The 16,521-nt window shown below is 42.4% G+C and overlaps 1 protein-coding gene across 3 annotated transcripts in view; it reads left to right on the top strand.

Moving 5' to 3' along the window:
• The window catches only part of GKAP1 (G kinase anchoring protein 1), a 272,831-nt gene that overhangs the window by 35,248 nt on the left and 221,062 nt on the right, over positions 1-16,521 (top strand). For all 3 annotated transcript variants that reach the window (XM_029616830.1, XM_029616845.1, XM_029616837.1), the window contains exon 3: positions 5,594-5,737. In XM_029616830.1, coding sequence (XP_029472690.1) covers positions 5,594-5,737 — 144 coding nt within the window. The remainder of the gene's footprint in view (positions 1-5,593; positions 5,738-16,521) is intronic.

The following is a 16,521-nucleotide window of genomic DNA, read 5'->3' as shown; positions in this document are numbered from 1 at the left end:
CACAAACTGAATGGAGGATTTCAAAGTATTGTCCACAAGAATGCCAAAGTCCTTTTCCTGGGTGGTGATTTTCTAATATGGAACCCAGCATTATGTAATTGTTTTCTATGTGAATCACTTTGCAGTTGTCCATATTAAATTTCATCTGCTCTTTAGACTGGTAGGGTCCTTCTGCAGTTCCACATAGTCTGCTCCATAAACCTGTGCTAATTTGAGTTATTCAGTGCTTCCTCCTTCAAACTCCACCCTATCCCACACACATTATTAAGACCGATTTATTGATTATTAAGAGGCCTTAATTAAGAGGCCTTAATTAAGTTAATTAAGAGGCCTTAATTAAGTTAATTAATTAATTAAGAGGCCTCGATGACAAACTAGATCACCTTCTGATCCTCCTCGATTTGTCAGCAGCCTTTGACACAGTGGACCACAAAAGACTTATTTTTAGTCTGGAATCCATCGGTCTCGCTGGAAAAACCCTTAACTGGTTTTCCTCTTTCCTTAAAAACAGATTTTTCAAAGTTTCCTACAACAGCTTTTCATCTGAGGCCATCCCTCTGGATACTGGAGTTCCTCAAGAGTCAGCTTTATCACCCATTCTCTTTAATATCTACCTTCTTCCTTTATGCCATCTTTTAACTAGCCTTAACATCATTTTCTACATGTATGCTGATGACATACAACTTCTCATTCCCATTACTTCGTCTTTAGAAGAATCAATGTCAAAAGCAGCCTCACACCTTGAAGCAATACGAAAACTACTAAACAACCTAAAATTATGCTTAAATATGAGCAAAACAGAATGTATATTAATTACAAGGAAAAACTCTGGTATAACATACACTCCTCCCTTCCAATTTGACAACATTCAAATTCAACTCAAAAACAACGTTAAAGATCTGGGTTTCTGGCTAGATAATGAGCTAAATCTTAAAAAACACATCGCAGCAAAAACAAAAGAAGGCTTCTTCAAAATTCAAATACTCAAACACCTTAAACCGCTGCTTCACCCCCGGGATTTCAGAACCGTTCTTCAAACCCTCATCTTCTCCAGTATTGACTACTGCAACTCCCTTCTAATTGGCCTTCCCAATGCAACCTTAAGACCACTGCAGTTACTCCAAAATGCAGCTGCCAGAGTCCTGACTGGTAAAAGAAAATCCGACCATATATCCCCAGTACTCCACAACTTACAGTGGCTTCCTGTTAAAAAAAGAATAGAGTACAAAGTCATCACAATTCTACATAAGACAATTCACAAAGCAGACTTCACCGCTCTGGACAATATTATACATCTGCATAAATCATCACGTACAACAAGATCTACATATAAAATTCAGCTGGATGTCCCTTCATTACCACAAGCCAAACTTTCCTCCACCAGAAATAGAGCCATCTCTATAGTCGGCCCAAAATTATGGAACTCTTTACCTCTACACCTCAATTCACAAGAAAATCTTAAATCCTTTAAAAAGGAACTTAAAGAATGGCTACTCTCACAGTCTTACAATGACTGTTCACCCAATGATAACAGAGCATAAAACCTTTTTCATATCCACCTCTCGCCCCTTTTTATTCCAACAATCCTTCTGACTCTCGCCCGACTTGCAGAAACCTTCTTTCTCATTAACGGCTTCAACCGTCAACTTCAAGCACTGCATACATTCTTATCTAATGTTCAATGTACTTGTTAACTTTTACTAAGTTAATACTCTGTTTCAATCTGTTTTAATGTTATGAATTCAAATGTAACTGGTTCGTTGTAATGTAAACCGGAGTGAAGGCATTGTCAGCTGTACCTCGGTATATAAACAAATGCTAAATAAACATTAAAATTAGTAAATTTTAAAAAAATGTATTGCCACTTCTAAGGGGAAAGAGGGCCTGCCTAGGACAGCTACATATTAATTGAGGAAAAATCAATCATTAAGAGCTATTTAAAATTCTGACAGTACTGTTTATTTCAATTTGATTACCTGCCTTGTGTTAAAATGCAAGGCAGATTACAAACAAAGCATAAATCATAACACATCCCAATTATAACCTCCCTAAAAAGTACACACATACCGTAATATATAAAATCTTCGAAATACAAAGTGTCAGCTCCCTGTCAACTCATTAACACAAAAAAAATTGCATTCTATAAGAAACTGTTCAAAAAACAAAGTTTAAATAACAAAATTCCAAGCGACTGTGTAATGGAATTGAATTCTCTAAAACAGCGGTTCTCAACCGGTGCGTCGCGTGGCTCCCGGTCCCTCCCGCTGCTCGTTCTTCCCTGCTGCCGTTGCCGCCGGGCTATCAGCACGTTCAAGCCCAGCGGGAACGGCAGCGGTGCAAAAAAAAAAAAAAAGCTGTGGCATCCGTGGCTGGCCTTTTCTTCTTCCCGCGCCTGCATTCCCCCCCGGACCCGGAACAGGAAGTGGTGCGCGGGAAGAAGAAAGGCCGTGCCGCAAGAGAACCCACGCCTCGCGTGCCATCACGGCACACATGGGGAAGCGCTGCTGCGGCGTATGGCCAACCGGTCTTCCTGTTCGGGGGGGGGGGGGGAGCGGAAGCGCCGCGTGCAGCTTCCGCTTCCTCCCCCCAATGCAGGAAGATCAGCTGCCTCTCCTGCTGCCACCCGTTCTCCTGCTATCTTCGGGCGTCGGGCCGTATGGTCCGTCGATCTTCCTGCTTGGGGTGGGGGAGCGGAAGCGTCGCGCACAGCTTCCGCTTTCTCCCCCAAAGCAGGAAGATCAGCTGCCTCTCCTGCTGCCACCGGCCTCCTGCTATCTTCGGGCGTCGGGCCGTATGGTCCGCCGATCTTCCTGCTTGGGGAGGGAGGAAGCAGACGTTGTGCGCTGCGCTTCCGCTACCCCCCCCCCCCCGACAGGAAGTTCGGACGCCCGAAGATAGCAGGAGTCCAGTGGCAGCAGGAGAGGCAGCTGATCTTCCTGCTCTGGGGGAGAAAGCGGAAGGGAAAGGAGAGAGCAGCATGAGCCTCCCGCGATCGATGGAATTCTTCCTTCTTGGCCTGCGGGGGCTGGAGGAGCAGCTACCGTTTGTGCTGGGGGGGGGGGGAGAGGAAGTGAGTGACAGAAAGAGAGAGAAGCAGCCAGCCAGCCTGTGTGTAAGTGAGAGAATGTGTGTGATTGAGAGCCTGTGTGTGATTGAGAGAAACTGGTCAGAGAGCTGATGTATGTGTATATGTGAGAGACAATGAAAGTGACTGCTCAAGGAGATGACTGATGTGTATGTGAGAGTGTGAGACAGTCAGGGATGTGTGTGTGTGAGAGAGAAAAAGCATGGAAGTGAGAAATCTGGGTATGTGAGAAAGCATGGGAGTAAGAAGCCTGGTGTTGTGGGGGTGTATGTGAAAGAAAGCATTGGAGTGAGAAGCCTGATTATGTGAGAGAGAGCATGGGAGTGGGAAGCCTGTGTGTGTGTGCATGTATGAGAGAGAGACTGGTTGGTAAGGTGACGGTGTGACTGGTGTGTATGTGAATGTGAGAGAGAGAATGTGATTCAGGGAATGAGAAGCCTGTGCACGTGGAGAGCGAGTATGGAAATGAGAGAGAGACTGGGTGTGTGTGTGTGTGTAACAGAGAAAGTGATTATGGGAATGAGAAGCCTGTGCATGTGAAGAGAGTGAGCATGGGAGTGAGAACCTGGGTGTGTGTGAGACACAGCATGGGAGGGAGAAGCCTGTGTATGTAAGACAGAACATGGAAGTGGGAAGCCTGTGTGTGTGTGTATGCATGAGAGAGATCAGGTGACGGGTGTGTGTGAGAGAGAGAGAGAGAAAGTGATTATGGGAATGAGAAGCCTGTGCAGGTGAAGAGTGGGCATGGGAGTGAGAAACCTGTGTGTGTGTGAGACACAGCATGGGAGTGAGAAGCCCGTATATCTGAAAGAGAACATGAGAGTGGGAAGCCTATGTGTGTGTGTATATGCATGAGAGAGATCAGGTGACTGGTGTGTGTTTGCGTGTATGTGAGAGAGAGAAAGTGATTATGGGAATAAGAAGCCTGTACATGTGAAGAGTGAGCATGGGAGTGAGAAAGCTGGGAGTGTGTGAGATACAGCATGGGAGTGAGAAGCCTGTATATCTGAAAGAGAACATGGGAGTGGGAAGCCTGTGTGTGTATGCATGAGAGAGATCAGGTGACTGGTGTGTGTGTATGTGGGAGAGAAAGAAAGTGATTATGGGAATGAGAAGCCTGTGCATGTGGAGAGAACAAGCATGGGAGTGAGAGACTGGTGAGTGTATGTGAGAAAGAGAAAGTGATTATGAGAGTGAGAAGCCCATATATGTAAGTGGAACACGGGAGTGGGAAGCCTGTGTGTGTGTGTGTATGGCATGAGAGAAACTGTTCAGGAAGGTGACTGGTGTGTTTGTCAAAGACTGGGAGATGATTGGTGTGTGAGAGACAGAAACTGGTCATGGGGGCATGACTGGTATGGGTGTGTGTGTGTGTGTGTGAGAGACATGGGCCCTAAGGAAGAGGACCATGAGTATAGATCTTAGCCACTACTGCTGCTTCTGGTGTGTGCTACAGCCTGCATGGAAGAGGAGTAGGAAAGCTGCTGGAGGGGGTAAGTAAAGGTGGCTTTTTAAGTTTATTTTTCTTGATTGATTGCTATTTTAATTATTTAATATTATGTGATGTGTCTGCTTTTTTTGAAATATTTTATTGGTGTTTGGAGAATTTTTAATAGTTTTTATGAGTTTTTAATTGTTGGATGTTATTCTGTTCATAGTTGTTGTGAAACATTTATTCTGCTTATTAGTATAGTTTTACAATTATTTCTGTGTGGGGATCTATAGCTGCTTGCTAGTTCTGTTTTCCTAATAAGAGGTGTATTGGTTTTTAGGGCCTGATTTAATATTTGTAGTGTTGCCTTTTCATAGATAGGGTTGCTCCTGTTTGAGTGTATTCCATAATACAGGTGTAACTGTGTGTGGATTAGTTTATGTGCATTACTACAGATCCTGGGAGTATGTTAGGTCGGTTCTGTGTCTGTTACAGAGATATTTTACTAGCATGTAAGTGTTTTATCAGTCTTATTTGTTGCGTTTTTCTCAAGAGGACATGCATTGGTGGTAAACTGCTGTCTTTTCATAAGTAGGGCTATTGAGCCTGAAAGTAGAAGGAGTTTGAGTTGCTGTTACTGAGATGACACCAGAACCAGAATATCTTTTTTGTAGAGTTGAACGGGGAATGTCATAATTCTGCTTTACATCCATTATTGTGGATCAGGGGGGTTCCCGTGGATGCAAACTGTACATTTACATCTAGCCCTGTGACGATCATGGGTCAGTGTGTCACGCATGTGAGAACCATCTGTCAGGTGTGTCCCGACAGAAAAAAGGTTGAGAACCACTGCTCTAAAACAGGGACAAAATAACTGAAGGCAATATGACAAATGGTCACCAGCTTAACCATAGATGGAAGTGGGCCATCCTTTGAAAAATTAAATAAACATGGGATAGCAGCCACTGGAAAGTCAATTTTAACAAAACATCTCAATGTACACTGTCTCCACTAACATTTCAGCTGTGATGCCCAGGCTTCACTATACAGGTTTTTCTGTGTTTTTTCCATTGCAGCTCAGAAACCTTGCATTTAAAAAGATTCCTCAGAAATCAACCCAAGGAAGTGGAGGTGCTCAACAGGAGCAAACTTTACATAGGACAGTGTCGAAAGACTCCCAGGAAGAAAACTGGCAAGAGTGGCAACAAAAAGATGAACAGGTAAAACCTAAATACATGTCTTTCCTGTGACCTCCAGAATAAAGCTGAAACCATTGTACAATATAGCTGCTGTGACAGGTTTTGTTTTACTATTTGCTCAAATCTTGGTATTATGCGTAGGCTACCACTGGGTTTTTCCTGTACTTTTTTTCTCATTTGCTGATTGCTATTAGAGAAAGTTTGCTAATTTTAGCTTTTAAAAGGAATTACATTTATGCAGTTTATACTGTGACCCCTGGCAGTATCAATCCATAGTTTGATTTCCTAGGGTGCTGAAGAGCTATAATATCAGTACAGACACGAGGGAAAGAATTTGGTCGTCTCTGTGCGTACTATTCTGTTTCATTTGACAGTTGGCAACCCACTTTGTGCACAAAGCAGGTCTTCTTTTTTTTATTTCTTAGTGGTTTATCTTTGATTTTTCTTGTGCTTACTAATTTCTGGTCTCTTTTACAAATGAAATCAATAGTTAAAGAGAACTTGTATGACTTTGAGCATGCCATGTGAGTCCTGTCTTGGGAAACAGCAGCTTATGAGTAATTTGATTTTTACCAAATTATGTTTGGCTGTAACCAGGGGTAGAAAAATTCCAGGCAACCAAATTCTCATGCACTATATGCTATTGCAGGTCAGTGCAGGGCTCTGAAGAGTAAAATTATAAGGCCTGAAGCAGTGATGCTGAGAGCAGTAGAAGTGGGGCTGAAGAATGTGCCACTGGAAACCACAAAGGCAGGCTGCATGGCCAAATAGTACCTTTTGGGAGCAGTGGAGGGAGACTAGCGAAACAATGGAAGGAAAATAAAAGGTAGGAGAGGACTGAGACTGAAGGCTGGAGAAAGAAAGAAGAAAGGAAGAAGAGTCTGGGTAAGGGAAGTAAAAATGAAAATACCCTGAAATGAGCTAAAAAAATAAAATAAGCTACAAAAATGCATATTGCAAAGAAAAAAAAAGTTGTGGCTGATGCCTGACTCTTCTAAATATTTTTCTACCCCTAGCTGTAACAGATTTTTCACTGTATGATCATTCACTATATGATCATTCAGGATTTTTTAACTAAGGTAGTTGGCATGTTTTCCATTGATAAGCAGGCTGAATTAGCTATTATATGTGGGTGATGCTATCCGGCAATATTGAATGGACTCATCTCTGCCAGCTAGTAGAGCTTTGCATGCGTGGGAGTTCTGTGCAGGTGTTGCCTTGTGAGTCTCCTCAGTCATTTTTTGTCAGAGCACAGTTGAGATCTGTCTTACCTACGTTTTTTTCTTTAAAAATCCTAACTACTTTTATTCAATATGTTTTTATTTCAGTTTATTCTTTTAAAGTTGCTTTGCTGCCTTTGCAGCCTCACAACAGAAATTTTCATTGCTACTGAAAAAAAACCCCAAAATTTTTTAACAGTTGTAGGAAGATTATGTCCTCACTGACAGCCACAAATTATTGATGCCTTTGACTGATTCATGACCAGAAGAACTGCTATATCAGCAGACAATATCCCCACACTCTCACAGAAGTCCAGGGCTCTTAAAATCGAAGAACTATGTAAATCTCTCTGGAGTCGCAGTATGTCTTCGTCCTACAGTGCACCTCATCTGCCTCACTGAGAAAGGAGTTGAACAGGAGCTCATCAAATACTCTCCTGTTCACTGAGGCTAACGCTGTGAGGTCAAGTTCCATCCACCGCCTAGTATTGAAGGCAAAGCAGTATCAATCACTAGAACCATCGCCTGCATCAAAGAAACATATCTGTGTGGTGCATTGGCAACAGTATTGGCGACACACAGCGCATCGTCTTGCCCAACTAAATTTCTACTGAAGCTAGTGGTGCAGAATGTGCATTGAGGCACCGAGGCGAGTGCACAGTGCATGATATACCCATGGTGCAGCTCTGTAGCCTATGCAATTTTTTCAGCCTGTGCCAGATTCCTCAGTCTAAAGATCCATCAAAGCATGCCAAGACATCCAAACATTCTACTTTGTCGAAACCATTGATGTATAAACCACATACTTTGATTTATTAAGCTGCTTTGCCAACACAGCTCTATATAGCTCATCCTAGATCGGCAGGAGAAGGTTCAGGTTGCCAATAACCAGATCACGTGGACTTCGCCTGGATACTACAGATCCAGTGATCTCTATAGTACCACTCACTTTTCTAACAGGTTGCCTCTTCTCACGCAGGAGCCTATTCTGGTATCGGAAAAGGATGTTCCCCCCACCTACGTCAGGCCAGAGGACACATCAGTCGCTTGATCAAATCACAGCTTTCCTTCAGAGTTTCTTTACCTTTCTGACCAATAAGATGTAAGGAACATTCCATTCTCTCCTCTCCACTCTGGCTACAGAGATACCATAGATCAGAGTCCCAATGTCACCCATACGGGTACATTCATCATTGGAACCCTTGCTCAGGGGTCCTTCATTATCTTTTGCAACAGATTCTCGTGTTAGACCAGGCAGCTCCTCCTCTGGGTCAACCAGATGCGCCTCCCGGTTTGTCGTCTTCATCATTGGAGTCCTGGGTAGGCGACCTTATACTTTTTAGGCTCAGATGAAGACTCTACCAGCATACCCTCCGATCCTCTGGACACATCACCACCAGAGGATCTGATCTATTCTAATTTTGTTGGAAAAAATAAGTACTGCACTGGGCGTCCATGTCTACAAAGACATGGAGCCCAGTGTTGTAAGGCTCCTAGGACTTATTCAAATATGGGATACTCCAGCTGAACCAGTAGCTCTTCCAGTTCTCAACATGCTCAGTTCTCTACAAATAAGAACATGAGAAACTTCCATTTTGGTCACCCCAACTTCTAGAAAGTTAGACTTCAAATTCAGAGTCCAATAATCGCTAGGCTTTAGTGTTGTCCATCTGCCTCACCAGTCCGTAGAAGAAAGCTAAAAAGACACTTTATTCATTCAAGTTTTCCTCCTGGAAAAGAACATAAACTTCTAGATAACTTTGGCAAGAAAATGTTTTCAAAGTGCAATGCTTACTGCTCGTATTACCATCCATCAATTCTTTCTTTACCCTCACACTTTCTTTAGCATTGTAAAATGTCTAACATCAATACCCCATAACCCAGCTCCTCCCCCCACCAATGACCTTTGCAACAAAATAGCAACATAATTCAAACAAAAAATAGAAAATATATCATCTGATTTTGCATCACTCCCACTCCCTAAATTCATTCTACCTCAAGTGACCAGTTCTTTATCAGAATTTAACACAACAAACCTAAACACTATAATCCATATTATAGCAAAATCCAAACCATCTAATAGCCCCTTTAACCCTTGTTTCAGAAACTTACTGAAAAGTATTAAATAACACATTGCTCTCTCTATATCTGACATAGTGAATGCATCCCTCTCCCAAAGTATTTTTACATCCTCATTGAAAAAAAACATCCATCCTACCGATCCCAAAGAAGAAAAATCAAGACTCCTTAGACATGACAAATTACCGTCCAATTGCTACCCTCCCATCAATAGTCAAAATCATAGAATCTATGATACTTCAACAACTCTCCGATTATGTACAAGAAATAATATTGTACACAACAACCAACATGGTTTTAGAAAAGGGCACAGTACAGATTATATCATGGTTTTACTAGACATCTCAGTTGCTTTCGACACCCTAAATCATGAAATTCTCCTATTAAATCTTAAACAAATTGGTATATCCGGTTCTGCTCTACAATGGTTTCAATCTTTTCTATTAAATCGTCCTCAAATAATAACTTGGTAACTCTCATTCCGATTGGTACACTGCCATCTCAGGTGTTCATCAAGGCTCATCTCTTTCAGCAGTTCTTTTTAATATCTACCTTTTATCATTGTGCCATCTTCCATCTTGCCTTGATCTAAACTTTAAAATCTACGCAGATGACATTCAGTTTATTATTCCTTTTACAGATTCTTGGAAGAAAACATTCTCCTTACTCCATATATATCTAAAAACTATAAAAACATGGAGGAGGAGAGTGAGAGACCTACGCGCTGGGAATCCTCGTCCAGTTCTACCTTGAGTAGAGAGAGAGAAAAACAAACTGCTTCCTGGCTGAGAGGGAGAGGCGGAACCCCGCCCCAGTGACGTCATCGGAGAGTGCCCCGGGACAGCTATAAAAACAAGGGCACAGCGGCGTGTAGAGTGAGGAGGAGAGTGAGAGACCTACGTGCTGGGAATCCTCGTCCAGTTCTACCTTGAGTAGAGAGAAAGAAAAATGAACTGCTTCCTGGCTGAGAGGGAGAGGCGGAACCCCGCCCCAGAGACGTCATCGGAGAGTGCCCCGGGACAGCTATAAAAACAAGGGCACAGCGGCATGTAGAGTGAGGAGGAGAGTGAGAGACCTACGCGCTGGGAATCCTCGTCCAGTTCTACCTTGAGTAGAGAGAAAGAAAAACGAACTGCTTCCTGGCTGAGAGGGAGAGGCGGAACCCCGCCCCAGTGACGTCATCGGAGAGTGCCCCGGGACAGCTATAAAAACAAGGGCACAGCGGCGTGTAGAGTGAGGAGGAGAGTGAGAGACCTACGTGCTGGGAATCCTCGTCCAGTTCTACCTTGAGTAGAGAGAAAGAAAAACGAACTGCTTCCTGGCTGAGAGGGAGAGGCGGAACCCCGCCCCAGTGACGTCATCGGAGAGTGCCCCGGGACAGCTATAAAAACAAGGGCACAGCGGCGCACAGCCGCCGGCGCGCCGAAGCCGCGCGCCAAAGGGGCGCGCCCCTGGGGGAAAAAATATGGGTAGGAAAAGAAAATCAAAAGCATATGCCTCTTCACCTACCACTCCCATGACGAAAAGAATTGGCCCAATGGACTCCCATGTGGTGTTTGCTGGTGAGTCCATTGATGGGGGGACCCCCAGGGCTATACAATCATCCCCAATTCCCGCACCAGAAGCAACAAATGCAGTTGATGAAGCTATAGTCCAAGCCGGAGGAATGATACCAACCTTAAACGGTGTTGGATCACCACCGGAAATGACTATGCATTCACAAGTGATAATATTGGGTAGCGAAGCAACTGATGTTTATTCCAAGGTTAAATGCCCATCTATCATTGCCGTTTCAAGCAATGATAGAGAGGAGAGCATTGCCGAACCTGAAAAGGTAACATTATTAGATGTATGGAAACTGTCTGCAAAGATAGATAAGAAAATGTCAGGGTTTATGTCAAATGTACAGACCTTCTCAGTGGAAACAAGGGAAAAGCTTGTAGAATTGGATAAAAGAACAGAGAGTTTAGAACAAGAAGTTGCAAAATTGAACCCTGTAGTAAATAATATACAGACTGTAAATGTTGCTTCTATTAAAGATAATATATTAATGCATAGTAGATTAGAAATCCTAGAGAATGAAATAAGATCTGGTAATCTTAGATTACTGAATTTTCCTATTTCTAGACTACTTTCAGCTGATGAGTTATATAGAAAATATGTGACTGAGGTATTACAGTTTGAAGTAGAGAAAATTCCTGTACTCTCTAGGTTATATTATTTACCTAAAAGAAGGATAGAACGGAACAAGGAGGGAGAAGTGGACAATTTAGAAAGTCCAGGGGTTTCTACCTTTTTGGAAGATTCCCTGGACTTGATAAATTCGAGGGCAACTTTGCTAGTTACTTTTTCTTTAAAGCGGGATAAGGACTTCTTTTTTCTTAAATACTTTCAAAATAAAGAACGGAATTTTTGTGGACAGAAAATTCAAGTCTTCCCGGACGTTTCCCGTGCCACACAAGCACGGAGGAAACTTTTCCTTTCTATGAAACAATCTGTGCTGAATATTGGGGCTAGTTTTTTCCTAAAATTCCCATGCAAATGCCAGATTATGTTTCAAAATAATAAATTTATATTTCTAGATCCATCCCACCTGCAACGTTTTATCATAGATAAAACTCCAGTTTTATGAAAGGGTAAAGAGGGGATATAGGATTGTTATAAGAAATGTCAAAGCTGTAGAGTCAGTAATCCTCTCCTCCTCCAGAAATGTGGGCTGGAATATTGTTATTTTCTTTTTAAAAGTTGTGATGTGAATATTATGTAATACCTGATTATATCATTTCATTGTAAATATCATTTCATTGTAAGTGTTATAATTTGAAAAATATAAATTAAAAAAAAAACAAAACTATAAAAACATGGCTATCACATAATAGACTAAAACTGAATGCATCAAAAACCGAACTGATTTTTCTATCAACCATCCTAGACTCAATACACCACCCTCCAAATAACTTTACCTTTGAAGAATACTCAATTCCCATAAAAATTGCGCCAAAAATCTAGGAATCTTTATAGATTCGAAACTATCCATGTCTGACAATATAACTGCAATAGTAAAAAAAAAAAAATCCTTTTTTAAACTGCAAATGCTAAAGAAGCTTAAACCTCTTTTTGTTTACATCAGACTTTCGGTCGGTGGTTCAAGCACTGATTTTTATCCAGTCTCGACTACTGTAACTTGCTCTATTTAGGTTTACCAGCTTCAACAGTTTGTCCACTTCAGCTCATTCAAAACTCTACTGCACGCCTATTATATAACCTATCCCGCAAGGATCACATCACCCCAGCATCTCCATTGGTTGCCAGTTCCATAGTGTATCAAATACAAAATTCTTACCATAATCCACAACTTACTTTACAATCCCTCATCAATTTTGCTCTGCACAATGTTAAGGCTTTATAAACCAACACATCAAAGGACAAATTTATTCTTGAGATCCCAACAATAAAGGTCAAGCCTTGCTTTTTAACTCGCAAACGAGCTTTTTCAGTTGCCGGCCCGACTCTCTGGAACTCTTTGCCTGAAGGCATTCGCCTAATATCTAACACCAAAGAATTCAAAAAGGCCTTAAAAACTCACCTCTGTACAATTTGCCTATAACACCAGATAACTAATTCCCAAATGCCTACCCTCTCTTCTAATCCTTACCTTAATGAATATTAATTTTAATCATGGTTTTATGTAGTGTCTATTTTATATGACCTTGCTTTATTTACTTTTTAATTTTACATTTTTAAACCTGTCCTGATGTCTTTTATATATAATCTCAATTATGTGCCTCTGTAAACCGCCTAGATGGATTATTTTAATCTTATTACCGGTATATAAAAACATTTAAGTAAATACATGGTGCAGTACATACATGACTGCATTCAAAAGGTGAAGTCTTTCCTGCCTGTCGAAAGAGCAAGGCAATTACTATCCATAATCACTCCTAGTCACAGAACAGGACTTCTGCCATCTTCTGAGATCAATATATGAATCCTTTGATTCAATTTCACTTACTCTTAAGTGGCAATCTTTTCGGTGAAAAGCTCCATGAGATGGTTGCCTAGACTTAGGACCAGAATGTAGTGGTGCAGTCGCTCTTGACAGCTCCTGAACATCACTCCACAGCATGACATCACGTCTGTCTATACAAATGACCATACTTCCGCAGGAGGTCTTGCTGGCTTCTCAAGAATACCATGTACCACCTCTTTCGTCCCAGTGTCAGCAGCCACTTCTGGCCAGGCCTTTTAAAGAGAACACTGACAACAGAACCCTATGTAACAGGCCAAACCCAAACCAGGGCCTAGTTTTGGATCCCTCAGAACAATCTGTTTCTGATTGTTTTAGTAGGGGGAAGAATCCACCTTTCGTGGAAGAGTGGTGTCGGATCACCAAGGATCCCTGGGTCCTTTAAATTGTATAGTCTAGAAACCTGTTGTATTTCTCCCAGCCTCCATCCCTCCTGCGTTGTTCGGCGATCCATCTCATTTACCACAGCTTTATTTGTCAGTTTTCTATACCATCAATGTGTGTGTATATATATGTATGTGTGTGTGTGTATATATACACAGTCTTAACGGTTTACAATACAATAAGATACATCCAGTTAAATATCTAAAATAGTGTAATAAAATAAAATGTAAAACTTAGTTTGTCCATTTGTGAAGCTGTTCTCTATCCATAATTGCCTTTTAATCCTCAATTATCATAAGCTCTTTTAAAAAGCCAGGTTTTAAGATCTTTTTTTAAACTTTGTATATTCTTTTTGTAGTCTTAATTCTGCCAGGAGCATAGCATGTTCCATACTTTTGGACTTGTTATAGATTATAGCTCTTTCCCTTACCTCAGATAAATATGCAGTACGAATCGATTGGACATTAAGAAGGCCTTTAGTTGCTGATCTTAGATACCTTTCTGGTACATGTAAGTGAAGAACCACGTTTAACCGTTCTGTTTTAATGTAGTTTAATGATTTATGAATTAGGCATAATGCCTTGTATTCGATTCTGTATTTTATCGGAAGCCAGTGCAAAGCTACCAGAGTGGGAGTATTATGATCAAACTTCCTTCCTCCCGTAAGTACTGTGGCAGTTGCATTTTGCAGTAATTGCTGTGGTCTAATAGTAGAGGCAGGTAACCCGAGATAAAGAATATTACAATAATCTAGAGTCGAAAAACCCAAAGACTGAAGAACTGTTTGAAAATCATTAAATTCTAAGAGTGGCTTTAAACGTCTAAGAACTTGTAATTTAAAATAACCCTCATTGATCTTTCTAATAATATCTAATTTAAAGGAATTCTTGATCAATAATAAAACCTAAGTTACGGAGCAGATTTAATTTGCATAAATTCGGTTTTAAAATCAATGGTGTTAGGGGATGATTTCCTACTCAGAGTCAATTCAGTTTTATTGGTGTTTAAGATTAATTTAATTTGTGAGAGGAGCTGTCTAATTGGTGACATAAAAACGTCAATGAATTTTAAGGTATTGTCTATGGATTTATTTATTGGAATCAAAAGCTGAATGTTGTCAGCATAGATGAAATGAATAATACTAAGACCAGATAAAAGCTTACATAACGGTAAAAGGTAAATGTTAAAAATAGTTGCTAACAGCGATGAACCTTGTGGGACTACGAAGTTAATTCTAATCTTTTTGGATACTGGAAGTGCATTCACTTCAACAAAGAGTGATATAACCAGTTCTCCCAGGACAAGCAGGATGGTGGTCCTCATATATGGGTGATGTCATCAGGCGGAGCCCTATTACAGAACACTTTTGTCAGAGTTTCTAGAAACTTTTAACTGGCACACTGAGCATGCCCAGCATTTGCCTCACATTTAGGAACTCTGTGAGAAAAATCTCACACTTTTCCTTACGGAAACACTTAAAGTTTTACTTCACAAATTTCCCTACACGGGTCTCCCTTCGCATACATTTCATCTACACTCGTTGAGTACTATGCCCTGTTCTGCGGTTGGTTCCGGTCACCTCACTATCTGTTCCCCCGGGTTACCAACTGAATTGCGGCCCTCTTTTCTCCCTATGTCTATCACCCGTGGTCCGCCCCACGATGCCCGCGAGTGTCCTTGCTGCGATCTTCCATCGGGGCTAGAGGGATTGGGAGGTCCACGGTTCCCGTTGCAGTTGCCGTCGATGCTCCCGTCGATACTATCGATGCCCTCGACTAAAGAAAATGCTCCATACTTCAGGTTCTTAACCAGAGTCCTGTGCAATCCTTGGACAAGAAGCAAAGCCAGGAGCAGTAGAGGCACGGTGACTGTCCGTCACCAATGCCATCTGGGACAGCGAGGGCATCTTCCTCTGTGCTGGAGAATGACCGGGCCGAGCACCGAGGGAAACATCGTCACTGCCATGGTAACCGTCCATCACCAACGCCATTCTGGACATTGGGGGCAGCTTCCTCTGTGCTGGAGAATAGGGAAACATCGTTGCTGGCACAGACATGGATCCGTGTTTGGTGCCGGCACTGATACCACACCGGCATCAATGTCCATTGTGCCAGTTGCGAAGCGGGCCCGGGTACAAGAGTCTCCATGCTCCTTTGCACCCGAGGCACCGAGGTATTCCCCACTGACACCGGTGCCGGATACTGAGCCACCGCAGATTCATGTGGAAGTGTCAGTAATGCCTAGCCTGTCTCCCCCTGTAGCTGCGCTACCTATACCAGCTTCCAGGGAGGAGCTGGACGTCCTCGTCCGTCAGGCTGTCCTCGATGCCTTCTGGAATCTATCACCGGAGTCATCTATATTCGCACCATTGTGGCACCACCTCTTTGTGGCACCTACCAATGACAGCCTAAGTCATCGAAGCCGACTCATCCTTCTGAGCCTCCATGAACCCGTATACCTATCCCGGGATCCTCGAAGGGCAGTGGGCACTCTAATCCCGCTTCGGCACTGATCCCATTGAGACCTAAGTAAAGGTCGTGTCTGAAACCATCCCTTTCGACCTGGTCACTTAAAAAGGACCAGAAGGTTTCGGGAGGGTCTAGGTCGTAACTTCTTCCAAGAACCATATTGGTGTCACACATTGCTATTTACCAGCTATATTTGACACGACACCAAGGGAACCTCTCTGCCATCCACATGAAATTTGAACAACATGTGATTGCTTCGAAACATCCTCCCATTGCCAACAACAGGACTCCATACTAGATGGTAACCTGGCTTACGGCCCCTGATTTACGCCCTGAATTCCAAGATAAACTAGCTGATCTGCCATGTACCGCAGATAATCTCTTCGTGCACAAGGTCCAGCAGACAGTGGCTCAATTGCGAGACCCTGCGACAACTCTCTACGTTTCTTGCACAGCAAAGAGGGATGCTAGAAGGACCTTTTACCGCTCCCGCGTGAGACCAACTGATATCCAGATCACACCAGCTCCGCCAGTCGGGCAGGCTTCTGGATTTTTCAACCTTTCCAGAGAACAGAACAGTTCATCCCACTGAGGACCAGGGCTCAGGATATCGTTCCCCGGACGCAA

The sequence above is a fragment of the Rhinatrema bivittatum genome, chromosome 1 (assembly GCF_901001135.1).
Source record: "Rhinatrema bivittatum chromosome 1, aRhiBiv1.1, whole genome shotgun sequence".
NCBI classification, from domain to species: Eukaryota; Metazoa; Chordata; class Amphibia; order Gymnophiona; family Rhinatrematidae; genus Rhinatrema; species Rhinatrema bivittatum.
Note: the sequence above shows the minus strand (reverse complement) of the source record. Positions and strands in the feature narration are given on the sequence as shown.